General features: G+C 35.1%; 1 protein-coding gene and 1 pseudogene across 1 annotated transcript; one reads left to right on the top strand and one right to left on the bottom strand.

Annotated features, from left to right (window-relative positions):
• The first annotated feature begins 2,033 nt into the window (after positions 1 to 2,033).
• Positions 2,034 to 5,867, top strand: LOC116126618 (transmembrane 9 superfamily member 2). The gene is made up of 7 exons (XM_031412297.1): positions 2,034 to 2,185; positions 2,348 to 2,388; positions 2,707 to 3,295; positions 3,397 to 3,534; positions 3,652 to 3,808; positions 3,913 to 4,397; positions 5,335 to 5,867. Exons 1-7 carry the CDS (start codon positions 2,034 to 2,036, stop codon positions 5,552 to 5,554), a joined length of 1,782 nt encoding a protein of 593 aa, XP_031268157.1. The 3' UTR covers positions 5,555 to 5,867.
• A 1,183-nt stretch (positions 5,868 to 7,050) lies between these two features.
• Positions 7,051 to 24,094, bottom strand: LOC116126608 (annotated as a pseudogene).
• Positions 24,095 to 25,719: the final 1,625 nt, after the last annotated feature.

The following is a 25,719-nucleotide window of genomic DNA, read 5'->3' as shown; positions in this document are numbered from 1 at the left end:
GCAACAACTTGGTGCAACGCGTGGGTAATTATATTTGGCAAGTTCATTGGCAACAACTTGGTGCAACGCGTGGGTAATTATATTTGGCAAGTTCATTGGGCTGACCCGTTAGAGGATTTCATATAGATGGCAACCCCAATGTCTATGGAATATATCCTCTAACAGATAGTAATGCATGTGATCCTTAGACTTGAGATCACTAGAGTGTCGTGTGTAAATATCAATTTAGTTTGACACTAGCCTAACGTAATCCTATTTAGGGTTATCAGTATGGTAGTTTTTGACTATATTGAGAAGTACACTATGCCTATAGTGGATCAACATATGATTCATCACTCTTGGGTAAAGGAGAACTTTTCTCGTTGAGTAATTCGGTAAATGACAACGACCGCAAATATGTGGCCACAATGGAATTGAGTTGTTGCTCAAGTCCAATTTTATTTGGTCGTTGGTCTGGTGACTAAATACAAACATATCAAGGTAGTTTATTTGAAGTTGACATTATTTCTATACTTCAAACCTTGATGAGATAATGGATGATGAAAGAATTAGATTGCACAGTAACCATACTGTTGATAGGAAGCTATATTATTGAATCCAAATCTATTAGGTGACCATGATGCCTTGTTAGAGGCCAATCTTGGTATGTGTTTAGTGAGACGATTAATTGAGTATTAATTGCGATACTACTCACAACCAATATGACGAGGAGCCTATATGTCAAACATAGAAGATAGTTTAAGAATTAATAACATAGAAGATAGTTTAAGAATTAATACGTGAAAATGATATTTTTATCTTTTAAGACGAAAGAGTATTTTGGTAATCTCATAGTACAATTAAATTTGCTAAAGTCGTTGCTTGTATTTAATTTCACAAAGGAATTAAAATTAGTGAGATTACGTATTTATTTAAATGTATGTGTACATATATTTAAATGTAAAATTATTATTAATATTAATATATTTTGAATATATTAATATTTATGAATAATAATAATATTAATTAAAATACCAAATTTGCCTTCTTTGGTTGTGGGGTTAATTATATTCTAATTATGGAATGGGATTGTTGCTATTTCAATTAAGGAATAAGTTTTTATTTGTTGTACTGTATAAGTGTAACTTAAAATAAAACAAAATAATAATTTTATGTGAGTGAAAACCCTAGCCACCCTTAATCTCCCAAACGTGTTCATCATTGTGTGAGAGAAGATAATTTTTCAATAAAATTCTACCCCTTTTTTAATTCTAAAACCAATTGATTTTTCTAGCAAATTAATCAATTGGTGTTTCGTCTTGTCTTCGTATGGATCACTGTTAGCGCATTCTTACCTTGGAGTGAAAGTGATTCTATTCAGTGAGATAATTTTCATCAGTGTGAGATCGTGTGTATTAATCTAGAGATACCACACTTGGAGTACTTTGGGAATATTCAAGGAGGAAAAAGAAATAGTAAAAGAGTCAGTAACTTTTTCTTACTCACTTTTATTCTGTATTCTGTGTTCTTTATATTCATATATAATATGTAAAATTGTTATATATATATATATATATATATATATATGTGTGTGTGTGTGTTATATTTGTATTAAATTATTATTATTTTTATTGTAATGGCACAATTGGGGAGCAAATTTTAAAATCTGGGCAATCGACACTTCTGCTAAACGTTCCTAACCCCAACAAAATAAACATATAAAAGAGACCTAAAATGAATGTTAATTCTTAAATATTATTTCTAATTCAACGTGGCATCCATAAAGTCCCTATCAATTATGTTAAAAATCCGATGCACCTTAATTCATAAAAAATCATTTTAAATAGACAATCTTTGTGGTTCCTACCCTAAAATGACTAGAACGTTAAAAGAAAGAATCCCTCCTAGGCAAAACTAAAAAAGAAAATCTGATAATTATTTATATTTTCATATATAAATATTTATACATATCCTCTCCTACTTTTCTGCTCTTCCATTTCCGCTTGAAATTATACCATTTACACTTACTGATCATCAGAAAAATCAGCAAAACTATGACCAACAATTTCATACAATTTCTCCTTCTGGGAGTTCTGATCGGCTGTTGCCTCACCCACGTTAGATCCGATGCCTCCGATCACCGCTTCAAGGTCGGTGACCCCGTCCCTCTCTACGCCAACAAGGTTGGCCCTTTCCATAACCCCAGGTAACTTCTTCATTTTCCCTCTTCTTTAGATCTTGTTTGTATTTTATTCGTTTAATCTGAGCGCCTCCTTTTTTTTTAATTTTTTTATTTTAGGTTAAAAGCTTTGATTTTTATGCGCTAATTGTGTTTATTTATTTATTAAGTTGTATTATTTGGTTTCAGTGAAACTTATCGCTATTTCGATCTGCCATTCTGCTCCCCAGGTTTTTATCTTAACTAACTTTTGTAAATTATTTGTTTCACCTGTTTCTCTGAAATAATTTATATGAATTTGTTTTCTAATTAAATTGCATTTATTTATTTTTAATTCGCATATTTGTTTGAATTTGAATAATTGAAATGAATATTTTTTCTGGTTTTTGGAAAGAAGATTATTTATTTCTTTATTTAGTAATTCATGTCATTTTTTTAGGGAAATAAATTATTTTATTATGTGGGTATGCTGATATTTTTTTGATACTTGAATTTTAGACCTTTGAAGTTTATTGTGATTTTGTTTGGTTTATATATTCACTGGGCAGATGCTGTAATAAAAGAGAAGAAGGAAGCCCTTGGTGAGGTGTTGAATGGGGATCGTCTCGTCAGTGCTCCTTATAAACTCAACTTCAGAGACGAGAAAGATTCTACTGTTGTTTGTAGGAAGGAGCTGAACAAGGAAGAAGTTGCTCAGTTTCGGAGTGCTGTGGAGAAGGACTATTACTTCCAAATGTATTATGATGACTTGCCAATTTGGGGTTTCATTGGTAAAGTTGACAAGGAAGGGAAAACTTACCCGAGCGAGTACAAGTATTTCCTTTACAAACATATTCAGTTTGATATTCTTTACAACAAGGATCGTGTCATTGAGATCAGTGCGCGAATGGACCCTCATTCTTTGGTGGACTTGACGGAGGATAAAGATGTTGATGCGGAGTTCATGTACAGTGTGAAATGGAAGGAGACTGACACCCCTTTTGAAAAGAGGATGGAAAAATACTCGCTTTCTTCTTCACTGCCACATCATTTGGAAATTCATTGGTTTTCAATCATAAACTCATGTGTGACAGTTCTATTGTTGACTGGTTTTCTAGCTACGATTCTCATGCGGGTTCTTAAGAATGACTTCATGAAGTAAGATTTATTTTTTGAATTATTGGTTGATATTTGTTTGTACATCTACTGATTGTTCATGTTCTTTTATGCATTGACTGTTTGTGTGTGATTCTTTAAAGATATGCCCAAGATGAGGAAGCTGCTGATGACCAAGAAGAGACTGGATGGAAGTACATTCATGGTGATGTGTTTCGATTCCCAAAACACAAGTCTTTGTTTGCTGCTGCCCTTGGTGCCGGTACCCAGTTGTTCACTCTGTAAGGATCTTTCTTCTTTTGATTCATTCAGATTTAAGTGCTTAGCTTATTTTTATGTTTTTCTTTTTGCCAATAATTGATGCCTTGTTCTTATTCTATTACATTTTTTTGTTCCAGCACGGTATTTATATTTATGCTTGCACTGGTTGGTGTATTTTATCCATACAACCGAGGAGCTCTATTTACTGCACTGGTGGTCATATATGCACTCACTTCTGGGATTGCTGGATATACAGCTTCCTCTTTCTACTGTCAGCTTGAAGGGTCAAACTGGGTATGCGCTGATGCACTTCTTAGCTCTGAATATAGCTTGTTATGTACTGTTGTTTAAAGTCTGGTTTGTGAACTAATTTAGTTTTTAACTTTTTGTTTTCACAGGTGAGGAATCTGTTGCTGACTGGATGCCTCTTCTGCGGGCCACTGTTCCTGACATTCTGCTTTCTTAATACTGTTGCCATTGCTTATAGTGCAACTGCAGCATTGCCTTTTGGCACAATTGTGGTTATAGTTCTCATTTGGACATTAGTCACATCACCATTACTTGTGTTAGGTGGTATTGCTGGTAAAAACACTAAAGCAGAGTTCCAAGCCCCCTGCCGTACCACAAAGTATCCTAGAGAGATCCCACCGCTGCCTTGGTATAGGAGTGCCATTCCTCAGATGGCAATGGCAGGTTTTCTCCCTTTCAGTGCTATATATATCGAGCTTTACTACATATTTGCCAGTGTTTGGGGCCACCGGATTTACACAATATACAGCATCCTCTTTATTGTCTTCATTATTCTGCTGATTGTTACTGCTTTCATTACTGTGGCTTTGACATACTTCCAACTTGCTGCTGAAGATCATGAATGGTGGTGGAGGTACACAAATTATCTGATTAGATTTTCATCTCTTCATTTTCTTTTTACTTCTAATCATCACAATATAAAAATTTATAATTATTTTCTAGTCTTGTTTACCATTTATGATTATAAAAGGCATTTTTAATGTTAATCAGTTAGTTCCTTTAAGTTCGGAATTTTCCAAAATTAGAAAATAATTTCTCAATTACAATCCTCTGCATACTGTGGAGCACATTGCTATCCAGTTTGATAAGGGTTTAGCTAGGCTGCCTCTTGCAACACAAGTATTTTCTTTGGGGCCTGTTTATTTATTGTTGTTGGTGTTATATTTTGGTGCACAAGCGAAGATGCTCATATAAATCTTGATTAATCTATTTACCTGAATATGTGACTGACTGGCTAACTTTGGAAGGCGCTTCCTAATTGTTATGAAAATTAAGATGCAACTTATTAGAGTTAAAAACTTATTAACAACCAATCTCAGTTGCTTTTGATATAAAGTTCAATTATTCTATTACCTGACTGCTTTTGGTGCAGTTGAGCTGTTTGGATTGATTGTTCATTTTTGAGTAATTTAAGACCTTAGTTCATTTATGCTTGTGTATGACGCGTGCCGTAGAATCTCTTAAGTGTTTTCCAGATACAATAATGTGAATCTGGTGTGGTTGTTTTAGTCCTTTGTTGTTACCCGGTATTATTGAGCTGCTTCTTTTTTGGGATTGTATAACTGCATTTGTACTTCTATTTCATACATCAGAAGATTAACATGTAACTTGACTTATTATGCCATCTTCGGATCAATTGATTGTCTTATCTTGTAGTTATGCTTAGCTGTAAAATTTTGAATTTAGTGCAAATTTATGTATCTGTGGTCTTTAAATTTATGAACTGGGAATAAGCTTTAATTTACCTTTGTGCAATCTTTGGACTGATTTGAGGCATTGATTTGTCACAGGTCTTTCCTTTGTGGTGGATCTACTGGTGTGTTTATCTATGCATATTGCTTGTATTATTATTATGCACGATCGGATATGTCTGGTTTTATGCAGACCTCGTTTTTCTTTGGCTACATGGCTTGCATCTGCTATGGCTTCTTCCTTATGCTTGGGACAGTGGGTTTCCGCGCCTCATTGTTTTTTGTTCGTCATATATACAGGTCTATCAAATGTGAGTGAGTAGCCAGTCTCTCTGTTGCATTAACTTAATCATAAAGGTCTATGATTTTTGTTAGAACTTAGGTTGTAGAGTGCCTCAGGTATCAAGCTTAACCAAGTCTATGCCTTCTTGTGGGCGTATGTAATTATGTGGCAAACAGGCCCCTATGATTATCCTATATAATTTTATTCACACCATTATATCATATGTTTTGTTTAATTACGTAGAAAGCAAGTCCTTTTTGTGTTACGGGATTTGGGTAAACACATTTCGAAGTTTTAACTTTTTTTGTTTTACTACAAAATTGTCTATTACACAACTTTATTTTTATTATCTGGAAACTTGGTTATTTCGTTTGTTTATTTGGGTCCTGGAAACTTGGAACTTTGGATTTGCTAATTAGCTTAAGCTTTTAGCATTGATTACTTAATTGATGATAAAGGCAAAGTAGAAGCCTAAACAACATTTATATTTTTTGTGGGAAATAAGATGTAATACTAGTAAGGACAAGGAATATGAGAGGAGATATGTATTAATTATCAATTCACAATTGGAGTTGAATCTTGAAAGTCTTTTTGAAACAGACAAATAGAGGTGCAAGAAAACGAGATATTCTCATATGTATACTAATCCTTACCAACTGTAGTTACCAGTATGCTGATGGTTTGTTTAAAAATACATTTAGTCATAAAATCACATGATTTAAGTTAATTGCCTGACAAAAATAATCAAAATGTTTTAGACTACTAAGATTAGCGTCATCTAACATGTTTTTAATTAGAATATCAAAATATACCGTTATATGTTAGACTATTGAGTCTAGTGTTATATATTATAAATATATCATTTATTGTTTTATTAAACACATAATTGGCAAGTTATTAGATTTTACAATTAGATTTGTCTTTTAAATAAAACCTTTACATTTTTTAGTTAACTATATATATATGTTCAAACCTCTTGTATAATGTGAAACTGTGGAGCTTCCTTTATTTCCTTCAAAAAAATGGGGGTCAAAAGTAAATTCTTAAAATTGTCTTCCGCTCAAATATTAACTTCATTTTTGAAAAGATGTTTTTTTTTTACCCAGTCATTCGTAAAACTGAACTTTGGCCCCTCTAGTCGTTATAACTTCCTAAAGTCACTTTTCTGAGTCCCCTTAATCGTTGAACATAACATTTTGACCCCCAAAATAAAATAATGACGATTTCACTGGCTATCTCTAACTCCGGCCCAGTTCCTCCCATCTCTAAAATAATGATTTCTCTCGCTGTCACTAACCGAATGCTTTGTTGAATGAAAAGGAGAGAAATAGTATTGAGAATATCGAAGATAAAACATTGATTATTTATTTTTCAAGCATCTACTGAATCCTTTGTTGAATGAAGAATCCTAAAATTGCATGGATAATGTAGAACACTTTGATTTCATTTCAGGAATGCTTTATTTCCGATACAATATTAACACTTATTAGGTGATATCCAACATGAAGCAAATATATGGTGGTATATTGTGTTCATATTTCTGTATCAAGTTCTAGATCAGCATCTTGTGAACCATATAGTGGCAGCTAAGACTCCTCTTTGCTGAGGAAGTTGACTGATCCTGTCTGACTCCTCCTCAGTCAAAGATTTGAAGGTTCTCTTTCATTCTCTTATTGTTGAGACTCTTTGCTACCAAACTCACCCGTTGCTCATAAACCCATCTCAATGCCATCTGAAAATTAAATTATTCACTCATCAACCAAATATTACACTTTATAATAAACATGTTATATTCATTATTCTATAATATTTCATTTAATATATTTAAACTTGATGCATTTTTATTTTTATTTTTTTTTATTCTTGAGACATTGTCTGATAACTTTGTTATCAATGTCTAAAAATATATATATTCTTCTATATATACAAATAAATTAAACTTCATTTTTTGCTACATCAAAAGAATATTCTTCAATACATATGTACATAAACGATAGTATTGTAAATGACATTTAGCTGTTGACAAAAGTTAAACTTAGAAATTTTAAACTTAATATATAGGATAAATTATAACAAGTCAATGAGTTGAGATTTGAGGCCAACTTGGGAAGTTTTTGTCACTAAGAGAAAGAAACAGAAATTGAGCTGTTTGAATGGACAAATAATTCTCTCGTGACATAAGCTATTTTAGGTCTGTTTGGGAGTTTTTTTTTTACTGGTTTTGAGGGTTTTTAATTAGACTAATTTTGAGGTATTCTAAAACTATTACTTGCCAGATTTTTTATGCATTAGTTTTGACTGGCTCAAAAACCCCTCAGAACCAGTGTAGTGTATTTTTGAAGGGTTTATAAAACACCCTAATTAAACACCCCAAATTGAGGTGTTTTAGTTGGTTTTAAAATTTTATTCCACAAATACCCTATCCACTATAGAACTATCCCAATTATATCCAATTTTTTTTTTTAAACATATTATGCGCATTTCCAACCATATTAAATATAAAATAATTTTAAGCAATCATCAAAAAAAAAAAAAAAATTATTAAAAACTCATTTCTCGATGCTTTCTTGGAGAAGTGAAGCTATAATTTTTCAATCATTCCAGATATTGCAAAGAATGGCGAAGAAGGATAAGAAGACTTTATCACATTTGAAATTATAAAATACTAATAAGTAGAAAACAAACAAAGAACCCTTACCTTGTAATTGAAAAAACAAAACTCTCAAGTACTGATTGAAGTTGGGGTATTTTTACGGGCATATATGTAAATTTATCATTTTAAAAAACTGTCAGAACCGTTAAAAAATAAACTCCTAAGCACAGGTTGAGTGTTTTAAAAACCGCTACTAAAAACCCTTCAAAACCGCTACGGTGGTTTACTCTCATAATCGCTACCATGAAACTCCCAAGCAGATCCTTAAGGTTGTTAAGATATTAGAAGATCAATAATGCTACATCAACTAATCCTCTCACTAACACTCCCATACCAATTGACGTGGTAGTTGATGTGGATGGTGTCACATCATCGGCCAAATCACCACCTTACCAAGTCAATTCCCTCGAAAACCAAAACAAAAAATTTCTTCCATTTGTGCGCCTCTCAAGCATTTCATCAAACACTTGGTGTGCGTCACCTTGATACTCTAGAACCTTCTAGTATACTCTTATATATGCTAGAATCTTGTAATTAATATGGTAGTTGGTAGATGGTAAATGGTAGTTGGTAGGTGGTAGTTTGGAGTTAACTAATCTCCACCGTTGATTGTGGAAGATCTAGACCGTTAATTGTAAGCTCCATTTACTATAAAAGGGGGAGGCCTTCATTTGGCCAAACCATCCAAGAATCGTAAAGTTTCTCTCATTAGTAAAAAGTTCTCTTCTAGCATCTCTTGTGAGTGAGTTTGTGTGAGTGTTCTCTTATTTGCAAGGCTAGAAGCGTGAGCGAGCAAGGCTGACTTAGGGCAATTGTCGAGAGATTGGCACCTAAGGCCGCACGAGTCCGAAGGGAAATAGTTGAGTCGTGACATATTGCACACCAAAACCATTGTTCTCCACACCTCACAAAAACAACCCGAACCTAGTTTCCTCACTGAACACTATAGATACCGCCATGCCTGGTTTCCAAAACCCAGTAGACGCCACCACATCACGCCAGAACCGTATAGGGATGTTGTGAGGTTGTGCTACATTTATGCTCTTTGCTCTTATGTTGCGAAAATCTTTGACAAAAAATCAATTTTTGGGTTAGAAAATTTTACCGGGTTAGATTTCTATAGTATATTAAATTTGTGTTTATCTCAGGTTAGGTTTGTTGATATATGCATCCAAAGTTATAGTGTCATAGTGATTCATGTCTTTGACTACGGTGGTTGAAGTTGTACTTGCAATTAAACTGATTGTGTAAATATTTGTTTGAAAGATGTACTTGACAAATGTTCTCAGAAAACATGATTTTAGTGTGTCTGTAGATTATTTGAGTCCTATGTTTTTACCATTGTGTCATAGCGTTTCTTTTGTATGTAAATGGTTGAGAATGCCCAAGGTCATTAAAACTTGCTTTTTGATCCATAGCCAAAGCAGATTCACGAGATAAAATGGGTGTTCCTTCTTACTGCAAGAAGGAAGGATGCTGGTTCTATTAAAATTTAGAGGGGCAAGGGTGTGGTTAAGTTTAAGGTTCGCTACTCTATGTACCTTTACACAGTCTGTGTGTTTGATGTAACTAAAACCTGACAAGTTGAAGCAGTCTCTTCCTCCAGGTATAATTTACCATGAAAGGTGATTAAACAAAAAGGACCCATCAAGACTTAAAAAAATGTCTTCTCTCTCTTTTCTTATAAAGCCCTCATGCTCCATCTTTTATTTTTTAATTATATATATTAGTTTTTATTAATGCTGAAGTCCAAGTGTCATATTGTAATTGGTTGTAATTGGTTGTAATTAGTTATTTAAAAGAGCTGTAGTAGTTGTAAAACAGAGTTGAGTTGACTGAATAAATTTTCCTCAATTCTTTTTCTCTGTTTCGTTTCTCTTAACATGGTATCAGAGCTTTGATCTTGGGTTCAATTCAGTCCAAATTCCGCAAGTTATTTTTTTTTTTTGCTTCCAATTAGTTCCAATTTCATTTAAGATCATTCAGTTTACTCAAATTCTTTACAATCTTTCTTGAAGATCATTTGTTTTCAACAATGTCGTTGAATACCTCAGAGAATCTTCAAGTTGTGTCCATGGCTGCCGATTACAATAATCCATTATACATGCACCCTTTTGACACACCGGGGAGCCAAATCGTTAGCCAAATTTTAACAGGAAGTGACAATTACAGTATTTGGAGTCGAGCGATGAAAATTACACTCCTTGCGAAGAACAAGTTAGGGTTTATTAATGGAACACTCCCGCGTCCTCTTGATTTGATTCAGGCACAACAGTGGGATCGTTGTAACGCAAGTCTTGGATAATGAATTGTATTTCTAAAGATCTTGTGGGTCGAGTCATCTATGGAACCAACGCTGCAACTGTTTGGAAAGATTTGCCAGAAACATTTGATGAGATCAATGGTTCTAGCATATATTCAATCATGAAAGACATTGCTACAATATAACAAGGTTCGTCATCAATTTCAGTTTATTATACGCAATTGAAGCTCCTCTGGGATGAATATTCTTCTATGGTCCCATCTATCAGATGTTCTTGTCCTTCATCCAAAGTTTATAAAGAGCATGAACAAACTCAGAAAGTAATGCAATTTCTGATGGGTCTAAATGAGGGTTATGCAACCGTTAGGAGTCAAATTCTTCTAATGAATCCTTTAACAACCGTGAATGTTGCTTATGGCATGCTTAGTCAAGAAGATAAATAGAGGGGTATCACCAGTTCCACCACCTCTCAATCAGATACTACTGTTTTTTTTACACACAATATTTCCAAAAATCAAGGGAATCCAGGAAGTAACAGTCAGCAATCTAAAAAGAAGGCGATGGAATGTGAATTTTGTCATCTAACAAATCATACCATTGATTTTTGTTGGAAACTTCATGGCTATCCCGAGAACTGCCAAAGAGGCAGAAACAAGAAGCATTTCAACCATAAAACACATGCGGCCAATAATATTGAACACACAACTGAGGAGTTATCTTCTAGTTCAACCAAGAATGCACTAGTGACTACATCGATTTTTTCTCCAGCCCAATATCGAGAAATTCTGACGTTGTTGGGCAAGGATGGACCTTCTCTTACTGCTAATGTTGTTCAAGGTGCTCTTGAAATTGCTACCAATGTCGCAAGTACTCCTCATTCTTTTATGGTTTCTATTTTACATAATGCATGGATATTAGATACGGGAGCTAATGATCATATGACATCTGATTTTCAATGCCTGGATAATGTGCATGTTTATAATTCCTCCATCAGTCCTACTGTTAAATTACCAAATGGTATATCTGTCCCAATAACCCATACTGGTGATGTTTGCCTCTCTCCATAACTTAAACTACATAAAGTCTTATTCATACCACAGTTTAGATACAATCTGTTATCTGTGTCAAAGTTTTGCAAAGATAACAATGTATATGTTTCTTTTTTTCCAAAATTCAGTTTGTTTCAGGACCTATGGAATGGATCAATGATAACGATTGGTAAAGAGCACAATGGATTTTATTATCTGATTCAAAAACCGAATTCATATTTGTTTTCTCATTCGAATAAAACCATGACTGCTTGTAATGCTTTTTCCAATAACATATGGCATAGGCTAGGTCATGCATCTATTTCGAGAATAAAGTTGATTTCTTCCTGTTAGAGTAGATGCCCTAGAGCCAATCAATTATTGTAGAATTGACTCTTTGTAATAATGTTCATTAATCAATAAAAGGCATTTTATTCTATATCTCATAAATCATTATTATTGCAATATGTATTGATATATGTCCTTAGAATGGTAGAACCGTGACGAGGGTATTAAGTGTTTCAAATCTTGATAGTGAGAACCCTATGAGCACATAAGGTGGCCATTCTAGAAACGTCTGTAACCCCAGTATTATTCTGAAGTAAGGGCAAAGATAATACGGTAAGGCTATCATGGTATTGAACGACCCTGTCGAAAGGTAGTGATTGATCTCACTTGTCAAGGTTATTTGGTGACAACCTGGTGCAACACATGGGTGCTTGCTGTAGGCGATTTTACTGCAGCAAGTTCACTGGATTGACCCACTAGAGGATTCCATATGGATGGTAACCCCAGTGTCTATGGAACAAATCCTCTAACGAATGGTGGCATAGGTGATCCTTAGACTTGAGATCACCAGAGCGCCTTGTGCACCGATTGGTGCAGTTTGACACTAGCCTAACGTAGTTCTATTCAGAGCTGTCAATACGGTGGTGATTGGCTGTATCGAGGAGTGTATCAAGACTATTGCGGATTGACAGAGGATTCATCACTCCCGGGTACGGGAAAAGTTATCTCATGACGCAATTCAGTATATGGCAATGACACTAAAACTGTGGCCACAGTAGGATTGAGTTGTTGCTCTATCTGAATTATAATACAGGTCATTGGTCCAGAAACTAAATACATAATATCGAGAGTAATCGAAGGTTGACAGTATTTCTATGCCTTCGTCTCGTCGAGATAACGAATGATGAAAGGATCGAATTGCATGGTAACCATATCGTTGACATGTAGCTATTTTGTTGAATTCGAATCTATCGGGTGGCCATAATGCCTTGCTAGGGGCCAATCTTGGTCTGTGTATTAGTGAGACAATTAATTGGTGTTAATCGCGATACTATACATTGCCGATATGATGAGGAGCCTATGGGTCACACACATAAAAGATAATTTAAGAGCCAAGAAGAAAGAAGGGCGTTTTCGTCTTTTTAGGCGAAAGGGTAATTTGGTAATTTCATAGTGCAATTAAATTTTCCGAGGTCGTAGCCTTTATTTAATTTGTTAGAAAAATTAAATAAGTGAAATTACGTTTAAATATGTGTTCGCACATATTTAAATATATTATCATTATTGTTAAATGTTAATATATATTAAATATATATTAATTGATTTTAATTAAGATAATGATGGAAAATAAAATATCAAATTGGGAGTGTTTGGAAACATGGGATGTTTGGGTTGGAGCCCAAGCTTATTCCAAATGGGAATAGGGCAACTTGATTTACTATAAAAGAAAAGTGTGTGTTAATTGAAAGGTAATTGATTTCTCTTTAAAATAAAAACACCCAGCAGCCCTTCTCATTCTCTCCCACAGCAGAAACACTTTTTGCTTAAAATCAATTCAATTTGATTTCTTTTCTTCTTAATCTTAAAGCCAAAGAGGATCTAGCAAATCCCTCTTTGGTTCTTTTGTGATTGTTTTCATGTGGACTACGTGGGTTTGATCCTATGCTTGGGTCGGTAGCAAAACGTTCAAAGACAAACGTGGTGGAGCCTCCAAACGTGCGTAAGATTCTCTTAACTCATGATTAACCTTTTTGTGTAGATTTTTCTTTAATATAAATTGTAAAATTATACCCTTGATCTTAGCTCATGTAAACGGTCCTTGTATTATATTTTTTTGTTTCCGCTGCGTATATGGATCATTTACTAACACTTCCTTACATAATTCGTTTGTAAAGGAATCACTCCCTCATTGTAAGGTTTTCCCTTTAGCTAAACAATACAAAAAGCCTTTTCCTATCAGTCTCTCTATCACTTATACAATTTTTGATCTGGTACATACTGATATATGGGGTCCTTACAAGGAATCTACTCATAATGGTTTCAAATATTTTTTAACTCTTGTGGATGACTTTTCTCGTGCCACTTGGACATATCTTATGACTGTTAAGTCGGATACATTACATATATTCAAAAACTTTGTTTCCATGGTTAATAATCAATTTTCTGTCAACATCAAAAAGATTAGGACAGATAATGGTACTGCATTCTTCAGTAATGACTTCACAAATTTTTTGAATTCCAATGGAATTATTCATGAGAGTTCATGTCCTTACACACCTCAACAAAACGGAACTGTAGAAAGAAAGCATAGACACATCATGACTATAGCTAGAGCTTACAATTCCAATCTCATGTTCCAATCACTTTTTTGGGGGAATGTATTTTGACTGCCACTTATATTCTAAATAGAATTCCTACTCCACTGTTACAGGGTAAGTCACCATTTGAAATGTTGTTTAAAACACCTCCCACACTTTCCCATCTTAGAGTCTTTGGTTACCTTTGTTATGCCAATATACTGCCCTAAGTAGACAAGTTTGGTCCAAGAGCAGTTCCTTGCATTTTTTTAGGCTATTCTGCCTTCCAAAAGGGTTACAAAGTATTTGACATTCAATCTCAAAGGTTTTTTGTTAGTAGGGATGTCATATTTCATGAGACTATTTTTCCATATTCTGACCATAACATCACATCTCATCTCATGCATCACCATTATTCCCTTCTACTACACAATTTCATGATGAATTAGATTTTTTAGTTTGACAATCCAATGGTAGCTCCACATCCAGTTTCTATTTCCAAAAATTCCATAGATTCTCCATCAATAGAACCTATATAGCCTATTCCAAACATTGTCCGATGGTCCACAAGACCATCTAAACCACCCGTTTGGCAAAAAGATTATGCTGTCCCTTCTAAATCACAACACCCAATTTCTAATTTTATTTCATATGAGCATTTTTCACCTAGATATCAAAGTCTGCTTTCTGCCATATCTCACATAACTGAACCACAAACCTTTAAAGAAGCCATAACTAACCAGAATTGGAGGAATGCCATGGATATAGAACTTTAGGCATTAGAATCAAATGAAACATGACAATTAGTTTCTCTTCCACCTGGAAATAAGGCCATTGGGTGTAAATGGGGTTATAAAGTGAAACTTAAGTCAAATGGTAGCATTGAAAGATATAAGGCTCGATTAGTTGCAAAGGGGTATACGCAACAAGAAGGTATTGATTACACCGAGACTTTTTCTCCGGTAGCTAAAATGGTTACAGTTAGGACCATTTTAGCACTTGCAGCCATGAATGATTGTGGTCTCTTTCAAATGGATGTATATAATGCCTTCCTTCAAGGAGATTTGAATGAGGAAATATATATGAAGGTTCCTCCAGGTCTGAATAATCAATTTGAAACCATAAATAAGGTCTGCAAACTATTGAAATCCTTATATGGTTTGAAACAGGCTTCCAGACAATGGCATCACAAGTTTACCACTACACTGTTAGAGTATGGTTTCCTACAGTCCAAAAATGACTACTCGTTATTCACTAAGACTCATGGGACCAGTTTGGTGATCTTATTAGTGTATGTTGATGACATACTACTAACGGGTAACAATCTTGCAGCCATTGATGAAGTCAAGCGATATCTTGATGCCAAATTCAGAATCAAGGATTTAGGCATCTTGAGATACTTCCTTGGGATGGAAATCAGTCGCTCACAAGCTGGTTTGGTAATAAATCTGCGAAAATATGCCTTGGAAATTCTTTCTGAAACTGGTTTGCTAGGTTCTTTTCAGCATATTACGGCACATATGATTTTTTCCAAGGTGGTGGTGTACAATTTGTTTCTAAATTAATTTGCTCCTGGATCTACGTTCCATAATACATTATATTGTGTTTGTTTAACTTATGTTGCAGCTGTTGTTGTTATCATAACAGTATTCTGGAAATTATTTCTGAAATTTTACTTTTGTTTGTTTGTAAGTAATTATGGTTCATTATCTGGTCATTGTGGATTTTAGCCATTCCTATTTGACTCGTCCCCTTGCAGCAATAGGAATCGTGTTGCATCATAGTACCAAACATGGAAGAGTGCAATCTTAAAGAATCAGATAACTCTTCTTCCCAATTCAATGATGTGGAGGTAAATTTTTGTTTGAAACCTCTTTTTATGCAATAATATGATTTTAAATTTTCTCATGGTATTGTTTCTACACTTTTTTGTTGCATTATTATATTCTAATTCTAGCTATTATAAATTAGGTTAATCATTTTGAAGAAGTAGAAATTAGAAAAAGTACAGAAGAGAAATGGGATCCGAAGAAGTTGGATGCTCGTTTTCAATAGTTGAAGGGCATCAATTCCAAGTGCTTACGGGTCTTTAGTTTTCTTTCATTTTACACCCTATTTGTTTCCCATGAAACTCATTTCTAATATAAAAATCATGTATCAAAATTATTGTAGGAGTTGGCTCTAGGGTAAATAATTATTGAAAATTATCAGTTCCTCAAAATTAGAAGTATCTCTTCTAAAACCCTCAAGCCTGTTGCCCCTGCTGTGGATGTCCCTTCATCCTCTTAAGCCCCTTCTGTAAAATCTAGTGCTTGGCAGTCAAAAGTGTTTGAGTTGTTGCAGGCTCTTGATCAGAAAGTAGACTCTTTTCACACCTCCTTGATGGCTCGAGTTGACTCTCTTGAAACAGTCCTTAAAGAAACCAGGGCTTAACTTCTGAGTAAAAGAACTTCAAGTGGTTCCAAGGATGGCCCTGCTAGCTCTACTCTTGCTAAAGAGACTGATGTCCCTGCTAAACCTCAAGCTGATCTGAATGCCAACACTGTTGATAGAGATACTGTTCCTGGAGGTCAAAATCCAGTCCTTTTCGAAGACATTGCAGAAATTGATGAAGAAAGTGATGTAGATAAACTTGAGTCTGGAGCTACTGCTGAGCAAAGTGCAAAAGAAACTTTTGCCTCTGTCGCTGCTCTTGAAATTGATCCCTTAAACAGAGAAAAAAAACCTGACAATGTGACTCCTCCTGTTGGTTCTTAGACTGTAGAGGATGCCTGTAGTGTGGCCACCCTTGCTCCTACGTTCACCTCTATAGTTGATCCTCTTTCAGCTTATACATCTAGAACTCGGGTCAAAACTGTTGGCAGAAAGCCCCCTAGGAGATCCTCTCGTCCCAAAAGCTGATCTCTTATGATCAAAGAGAGAGAGATGATGTTGCTGTTGTTGAGCCGAGCTGTTGGACTCTCATTTTTTTTACAAAACTTTTTATCTTTATTGACATTGACTGGTTGTTAGTGTGATCCCTATTGTCTCTATGTGATCACATTTTATTTTGTTGCTTTTCATATGCAGAAACTTTATAAGCAGAACGTGTTAGTTTTTTTTTTCTTTTTTTTTTCTTTTTATGCTTCCTATTTTTGCTAATGATCTGTTTGGTTGGTTGTATTTTTGCTAATCTCTCCCTTGTTATGCATATCCTCTTGATTGTCATATTGATATGCCCTCCTTTGGAAATCCTTGGTAACTCTCTTCCTGTTGTGTGTTGCTTAGGGGGAGATCTTTTGTTGAGGGGGAGTGATTTTATGCTTCATTATTGCTTTTATTGTTTTCCTCTTTAGTAATGTTTTTCCAACATGTTGTCTTTGAAATGTGCTTTGATCATAAGTGACAAAGGGGGCGATTGTTAGTGTTTTTTTCATCTTATGATCCATTATTCACACACGTCTAAAGGTAACCACCTTCACAAGTGTGAGTACTTTTGCCTATGTGTGTTCACAACGGTTTTGACAGATATTTTTCCTCAAATCACACTTCATGTATTTGTTTTCACTTCTGGACAGAATTATTCCCTGATTGATTTTCTGTCTTATTCTTTACACTTGTTGTAGATTTTTGAGAGAACAACAAGTGCTTTATTCTGTGATGATTATGGCTGGAAACAGACAAGCTATTTATACAAGTTTAGGACAAACTAAAAAAAGAAAGAAATAAAAAATCCCTAATTTTAATTCAAGAATCAAGGCTGAAGATCCTTGATTTTCATACTAGAATCAAGGCTGAACACCAGCTGTAGTTACACAGTTGTAAATTAGATTCTAATTTTCTACACTCCCTTTCAAGCTGGGTTATAGATATTAGTCATACCCAGCTTGAATCTCAAATCTTCAAAACTCATTCTAGGAAGAGCCTTAGTGAGGATGTCGATTGTCTGGAAAGTAGTTGGAGTGTAAACCATTGAGATGATTCCTTCTTCTATCTTCTCCTTAATAAAATGTCGATTGATTTCCACATGTTTTGTTTGATCGTGATGGACTGGGTTCTTTGTAATGCTTATGGTAGCTTGATTATCACAGAACATCTTCATAGGATCTTCTAACTGAATTTGCAGTTCCTATAAAAGTCTTTTTAACCAAATTCCTTCACATATTCCTTGTGCCATAGCTCTAAATTCTGCTTCTGAACTGCTTCTTGCTACCACTGGTTGTTTCTTGCTACGCCAGGGAACCAAATTTCCCCATACAAACGTGCAATACCCTGAAGTTGATCTTCAATCAATTATGGACCCAACCCAATCAACATCAGTAAATATCTCCACATCTCTTTTTTGTGTTTTCTTGAAATACAATCCCCTTCTAGGAATCATTTTTAGATATCTTATAATCCAATAAACAACTTCCATGTGTTCCTCAATTGGATTATTCATGAATTGACTAACCATGCTGATAGAAAAACTGATATCAAGCCTGGTGTGAGAAAGATAGATAAGTTTTCCAACAAGTCTTTGATATCTTCCTCTGTCGACTGGAGCACTTCCTTTTGCAACTCCCACATTTGCAGTATAATACATAGGTGTATCAGTAGGTTTATAGCCAAGCATGCCAGTTTCCTTTAATAAATCAAGGACATATTTTCGCTACGAGACAACAATTCCCTTCTTTGATCGAGCAATTTCCATTCCAAGGAAGTATTTTGATTTCGAACTCTTTAGCAAGGAATTTCTTGAGATTACTTATTTCCTCCTCATGATCTCCTGTCAAAATTATATCATCTACATATACAATGATGATGGCTAATGCTCCCCCAAAAGATTATCTTACGAATAAGGTATGATTAGATTGACATTGTGAACACCCAACTTTTTTCACAGCCTTGGTAAAACGGTCAAACCAAATTCGAGGGGACTATTTGAGCCCATAAAGAGATTTTCTGAGTCTGCATACCTTGTTAATATTAGCTTGAGTCTCCAATCCTGAGGGAATTTTGCATATACACTTCTTCTTCTAGGTCACTATTAAGAAAAACAGTCTTGATATCTAGTTGATGAAGACACCAGTCACGGTTTGTAGCCAGGGATAACAAGACTCTGATTGTGTTCAATTTCGCAACAGGTGCAAAAGTCTCTTGGTAGTCAATTCCATAGAACTAAGTGAAGCCCTTTGCTACAAGTCGTGCTTTAAACCTATCAATACTTCCGTCTGCTTTGTATTTTATTGTGAAAATCCACTTGAATCCCACTGGATTCTCCCCTTCTGGGAGTTCTGTAAGTTCCCATGTGGCATTCTTTTCTAAAGCTTTGACTTCATCTTCAATGGAAGCTCTCTACTCAGGTACTTGTAGTGCTTCTTGAACATTGTTCGGAATCTAAATATCAGTAAGATTGGCAACAAATGCACGATATCTTATTGACAAATTTTTGTAAGAGATGAAGTTATAGATTGGGTGGCTTGTGCATGATCTAGTTGCTTTTCTTTTTGCAATAGGTAAATCAAGATCATTATTCTCTACCTGATCAAACTCAATGAGATCGTTATTAGTGTTACCTGAAGGTGTTTGCTTTGGATTTGGATTCAGTTCATCTTCATGGACTAGCTTGGGATGTGTTTGGTCCTCTATATCTTCTTGATTTTCCTTCTTTTTCTTGGAATAGACAATGAACTCACTGTTTTCCACAGTTTGAGGTTGAGTTGGTTGAGAAATGAGTGGAGTTGGAGTACTTGACTTGGCTTCAGAAGGATTAGACTCAGATTGATAATGAGCATTTCAGATTCAGGTATTCTTATTGGTATCTCGGCTATGAGAGCTATAGGTGTCTTGATAGGTTTTGTTTCCCAAAATTGGTATTCTTGGATTCTATTCTCCCCCCGAATATTATTTTTGGGATAATATGGCTAGTTTTCAAAAAAGTTTACATCCATTGTGTTGTAGAATTTTCTTGTGATGGGGGAGTAACACTTGTATCCTTTTTGACTCGATGAATACCCTAGAAAGATGCACTTAATAGCCCTTGGATCAAGTTTACTTTGGTTTGGTTGTTTATTATAAACAAAGGCCATACAACCAAACACTTTTGGTGGAAGAGTAGAAATTAGCCGAGTATGAGGATATGATTTGAGTAGGATTTGACAAGGAGTTTGGAAATTTAACACATGAGAAGGCATTCTATTTATGAGATAAGTGGTAGTGAGAACATCTTCTCCCCAAAAAAATTTTGGAACATTGGTGGAGAACATGAGTGATCTTGCAACTTCTAACAAGTGCCTATTTTTTCTTTCAGCTACCCCATTTTGTTATGGGGTATCAATGCATGAACTTTGATGAAGTATTCCTTCTTTTAACAAGTAATTACCTAGAAAAGAATTGAAATAATCCTTTGCATTGTCGGTTTTCAAAACTTGTATTTTGAAATGGAATTGTGTTTGAATCATGGTATGGAAGTTTCTGAAAATTTGACTTACTTCAGATTCGTCTTTCATTAAGAATACCCAAGAAATTCTAGTGTGATCATCAATGAATGAAATAAACCATCTAGTGCCAGTAACATTTCTTATTCTAGATGGTCCCCAGACATCACTATGAATATTGAAAAAGGGTAAGATGGTTTATAAAACTGAGTTAGGTAAGAGTTGTGAACTTGTTTAGATAATTGACATATTTCACACTAAAAATTCTTGGAATTATTCTTAAATAATGATGGGAAAAGTTTTTTGAGATACATGAAATTAGGATGACCCAATTGATAATGCCATAACATAACACTATTCTCATTATTTGGAACACAAACAGAAAAAGGTAAATTTTCACCACCTGTGGACTGAGGTTGTTTTTCAGTAAAATCAGTGGTCTTGAGGATATAAAGGCCCGAACATATATCAGCACTGCCAATCGTCTTCCCCAAATCTAGATCCTTTTTAGGCCAAAGATCCAGATCCTAGGATAGAATTGGAATTGGAAGATGATGAACCTTGTGTGGATTGAGTGATCAATTTTTGTAGAATTTCCATTTGTTCCTGGCTGAATGGACTTGGGTTTGGATATGCTGGTTTATCCTCAACTGAAACATGGTGGCCACGACTTTCCCTAGGCTTCCAATTTTCTGGTTTGCCATGAATTTTCCAGCAGGTATCCTTGGTGTGACCTGGTTTTTTGCAATGATTGCACCAGGGTCTTCCTCTCCTTTGACAGTTGTCATTAGATGAGGAAAATATTTCCCTTACAGCAAGAGCAGATCCCTCAGTAATCTGTTGATTGTTTTGAGTACCTAACATAACCTTCTTTAGACTTTCTTCTCGGCAGACCTCTAAAACTACCTCTTGGGTGTTTGGTAGAGGTTTAGTTCCCAAAATTCTACCTTGAATTTCATCAAGATTCTTATTTAGGCCTAATAAGAATTTGTATATTCGTTTCTTTTCCACAATCTTTTTGAATCTTGCTGCATCAGCACTACAGTTCCGCTCGTGGGTCTCATGTAAGTCAAGTCGCTGCCAATAGTGATTGAGACGGCTGTAGTACTGAGTGACTGGTAAATCCCCTCGATGCAAATCATGAAGTATTCCTTCTATCTCAAAGGATTCTGCAGTACCTTCTTTATCTGAGTATGTTTGCTTGGCTGCTTCCTAGATCTCTTGAGTAGTTTCGTAAAGGAGGAAATCATCCCCAATATAGGTATTCACGGAGTTGATCGGCCATGACATAACTGTGCTGTTTTCTACCTTCCACCTTTTGAATATCGGAGCATCCTTAGTTGGTTGAACTGTTGTTCCAGTAAGATAATCATCATTTCCTCGGCCTCTTACAAACATCATCACTGAATTAGACCATTGGATGTAGTTTTTTCCATTTAGTTTGTGCCCTGTAATGGGAAAACCTGAGCCATCGGATCCACAATGACTGCTGGACTCAAAAACTTCACGGTTGCTGTTTGAACTAGTAATTCTTTGACCAGTTGTGATTTCAGAGATGTCTCACTAGTTACTTCTTTATCAATTGCCATTACGTATTTTGTCATGGCAGATTGAAATAACGGTATTTGGGTTGAGAGAAGAGCTTTCAACAGGTTGAGAGAGGTTTCAACAGGAAGAGCTGAGAGATTTCAGTAGGAAGAACTGAGACAAGAGATGGTAGAGAGGTTTCAACAACTTTGCTCTGATACCATTTAGATTTTTGAGAGAACAACAAATGCTTTATTCTGTGATGATTATGGCTAGAAACAGACTAGCTATTTATACAAGTTTAGGACAAACTAAAGAAGAAAGAAATAAAAACTCCTTGATTTTAATACAAGAATCAAGGCTGAAGATCCCTGATTTTCATATTAGAATCAAGCCTGAACACCAGCTGTAGTTACACAACTGTAAATTAGATTATGATTTTCTACACTTGTCTCTTGTTTATTCGATGTGTAAGAAAAAGAATATTTCTTTTGTTTGTGGTCCCAAAATGTCTTGTGCAAAAAGAAAGACATAAAGTTAAAATTTAACTTTTTTGTGCCCCAACCTTTAATGTGTTGATCACTTTATATTCTCCCGTTTTGTTTTTGTTTCACAAGAAACCTAATTACATTGTTTTGCCTCTCTGAATATTCTCTAAGGTTATAGTTTTTGCTAAGGTTTCTTACTATGCTTTGGTAGGTTTAAAATTACTCTCATCACTTATCCTTGTGTAAGATCCTTTGAATGTTGATTTCTTTGTGACAAAAAGCTTGAGTGCAAGTTACTATCCTATCTTCATCGTTGAACCTTGAGAGGAACTCTTCTTCAACATAACGTTGCTGTGTACGTGAAGCTTGCTGTGATCGCTTGAAGTTGAACCAAAGAAGATAGAATTGTTGAGTAGAAAACAGGGAGTGTTTTACTACTATGGTTATCTTGCTTTGTATTTGAACTCATAAGTATTTTATAGTGAATTTGCTTCCTCTGGATATGGTCCCATGGATGTAGGCTTGATGCCGAACTATGTAAAAATGAACGTGTTCTTTACTTGGTTTTATATATGTTTTAATTCAGTTATTCTCAACTCATTTGTACTAAATTGAACAAACAATCCATTCCGTATAAGTTTTAATCACTTGGTAACCCCTTTAAAACTTACACAGTGGTTTTTCCTTTAGCCTTGGCAATCTCTTCTAGCACATCACATTCTACAATCCTATTATCTACCCGTTTGGTGTTATGTGCACCCAGAAGAGAATAGGCTGTTACGTGAATACCCTTTGTCTTACAAAACTCACTCAGCTTCTTCTGCTGCCACATTGGGTTCATCTCAACCTATAAAACAAAATCAAGAAAGAAGAAAGTACCCATTAGAGCTAATAAAACTATAATAAACTGTTCATAAGTAAATGTACATTAATCTTACTTGGTTGACAGTGGGAGGAATATTGGCAATGGATAGGAGCTCCTCAAGCTTCTTGGAAGCGAAGTTGCTTACGCCAATGGCCTTTGTGAGGCCAAGATTTTTACATTCTTCCATGCCTTCCCAAACTTTCATGTCTAAGGGCAATAACTTTTCCTTTGCTATGGGATATTGACACACTTCTGGGTTTATTTTAAATGGCCAATGTATTAGGTATAAGTCAAGATAATCCAATTGAAGATTACTACATGCAAACAAACAAGATAACTAATTAGATTTGTTAAAGGATCCTAGATTATCATAAAACTTGTTAACCAAGTAAGTTAATTGACTTCTGAGTTATTAAAAAAAAAAATACAAACGTTTGCATTTTGAAAATCTTAACGTTAAAAAGGTAAGAAGAAACGATATGCAATACCTCAAACTCATCTTGAGAAACAAGATCCTTCTCAGCAAAGCTGCACCATAGCTTAGAAGCGATGAAGAGCTCGGCTCTAGATTTTATGAGGCCAAGACGCAAAGCCTCTACTATTGGTATATGAATGCAGTGTCAAAATGACGGTAGCCTGCTTTTATTGCCTCAATGATGGCGACTTTCGTTGTTTCTTTATCAACTGGAGGATCCGCCATAGTTCCCATCCCAATCATCAGCATCGTTCCATCACCAGAGCCTAAAATCACCTCAGGTACCACCGCCATTGTTTGCTTGTATTAAGTTGAGCACTACTGCTTGGAGATCTCTTTGCGAGCGAATGATATGTGCATGAAAAATAGTAATGGTTATATATAGGCAATGGATATATGCAATATTATCATTGTTTGGATATGTTCATTAGGATTTTGAGACGGCAACAATGAATGGCTATGGCTTTGACCTTTTGGTGAAAGTCTCGAGATGTACACCCAAAGGCCAGTTTGCATGTACAAACAAACTGACATTAGGGGTAGGATAAATAGTCCGAAAACCAAACCGAATCGAGCTGAAAATTAAGTTTTTTTACAAATCAGTTATGAAATTCAAAAAACTGGAAAACCGGTTCGGTTTAAAAAAAATTTCAAACCGGTTAACCGAAATCCGGTTTTTAAACCGGTTTTACCCTAAATATAAAAGCAAAAAAATTATTATATATAAAATAATAAATATTTGAATTTAGAGACTTAAATGAAACATTGAAGAATTTGAAGGATTAAAGGATAATTTGACAACCGGTTAACCGGTAATCGAACCGAAAATTTGGTTCGGTTTACATTCGGTTTTTAACCGAAACCGGTCCGGTTTTCGGTTTGGATAAACCGGTTCAGTTAACCGGATTATCCCACCCCTAACTGACATAGTTATGAATTTATATTTTGTAGAAAATAGATTAAAATATTGTTAAAATATTAATTAATTTGTTTTTTTAAATCGCACAATTTTTTTTTTTTGAATTTTCCGCTGAAATAATGAAAGCGCATATTTAAAGTTAAAATACATAGCCGAAATCAAGAAGTGATAACAGTCTCTAAAATAATGGGCTTCAACTTATGTAAAAGAGTGAGAGATGCCATCATTGTATGCAATTTGGTTAGTACGATAAGAAGAAGATTAGAGAAAAACACACAGAAAATAGAAGCTACTGGAATATGCAGTAAACATATTTTTCATCAGCATTGAGATCAAAATCTCATGTGGTTATGTAGTGCCCAAATTTCCTCAGGGTCAAACATGTAAATATCTTCTTACTGCACACACTAAATAAACAATCTATGACATATATTCCTAGAGAGATATAATCGAAGTTCAAATATGATTCTAGAAGGAATAAGGAAGTAAAAGTAAAATAGGGAATTAAATATATATGAGACCCGTTCCTATACAACTAAGGGAAGTATTCTTCTGATATATATGAGATCCGTTCCTATACATCTAAGGGAAGTATTCTTCTAAATAAAACTTATTTAAGTAGAGGAAAACAAAGGAAATGACAACTAGTTAGAGGAAGTAATGAATGTTACTGTAGCATGGATGAACGTTTACTTTTAATAATTGTTTTAAAACCCGGCCCGGCCCGGCCGGTTAACTGGGACCTGGCAGCTTCAATGGGCTGGGTTTAACTTTTTCGATTCACCCCAAAACCCTAAGATTTGGGAGGATGATCGGCGAGCAATCGACGGCTGGAAGGTTAGGGCTTTTGAAGACTAAGGTCCAGGGAATGCAATAGAGGTGACGGCGTTGATTTCTGGTGAGTAAATCGATCAGAAATCGAACAAACCCAATGGGATTTTTCCGGCGATTGGTGAGGCTAACGGGGGTGGGGTGATGTGGGTTTTGGTCGGGAGGAATA

Source organism: Pistacia vera, unplaced genomic scaffold (assembly GCF_008641045.1).
Source record: "Pistacia vera cultivar Batoury unplaced genomic scaffold, PisVer_v2 Contig181, whole genome shotgun sequence".
NCBI classification, from domain to species: Eukaryota; Viridiplantae; Streptophyta; class Magnoliopsida; order Sapindales; family Anacardiaceae; genus Pistacia; species Pistacia vera.
This window is presented reverse-complemented; position numbering and strand designations above follow the sequence as displayed.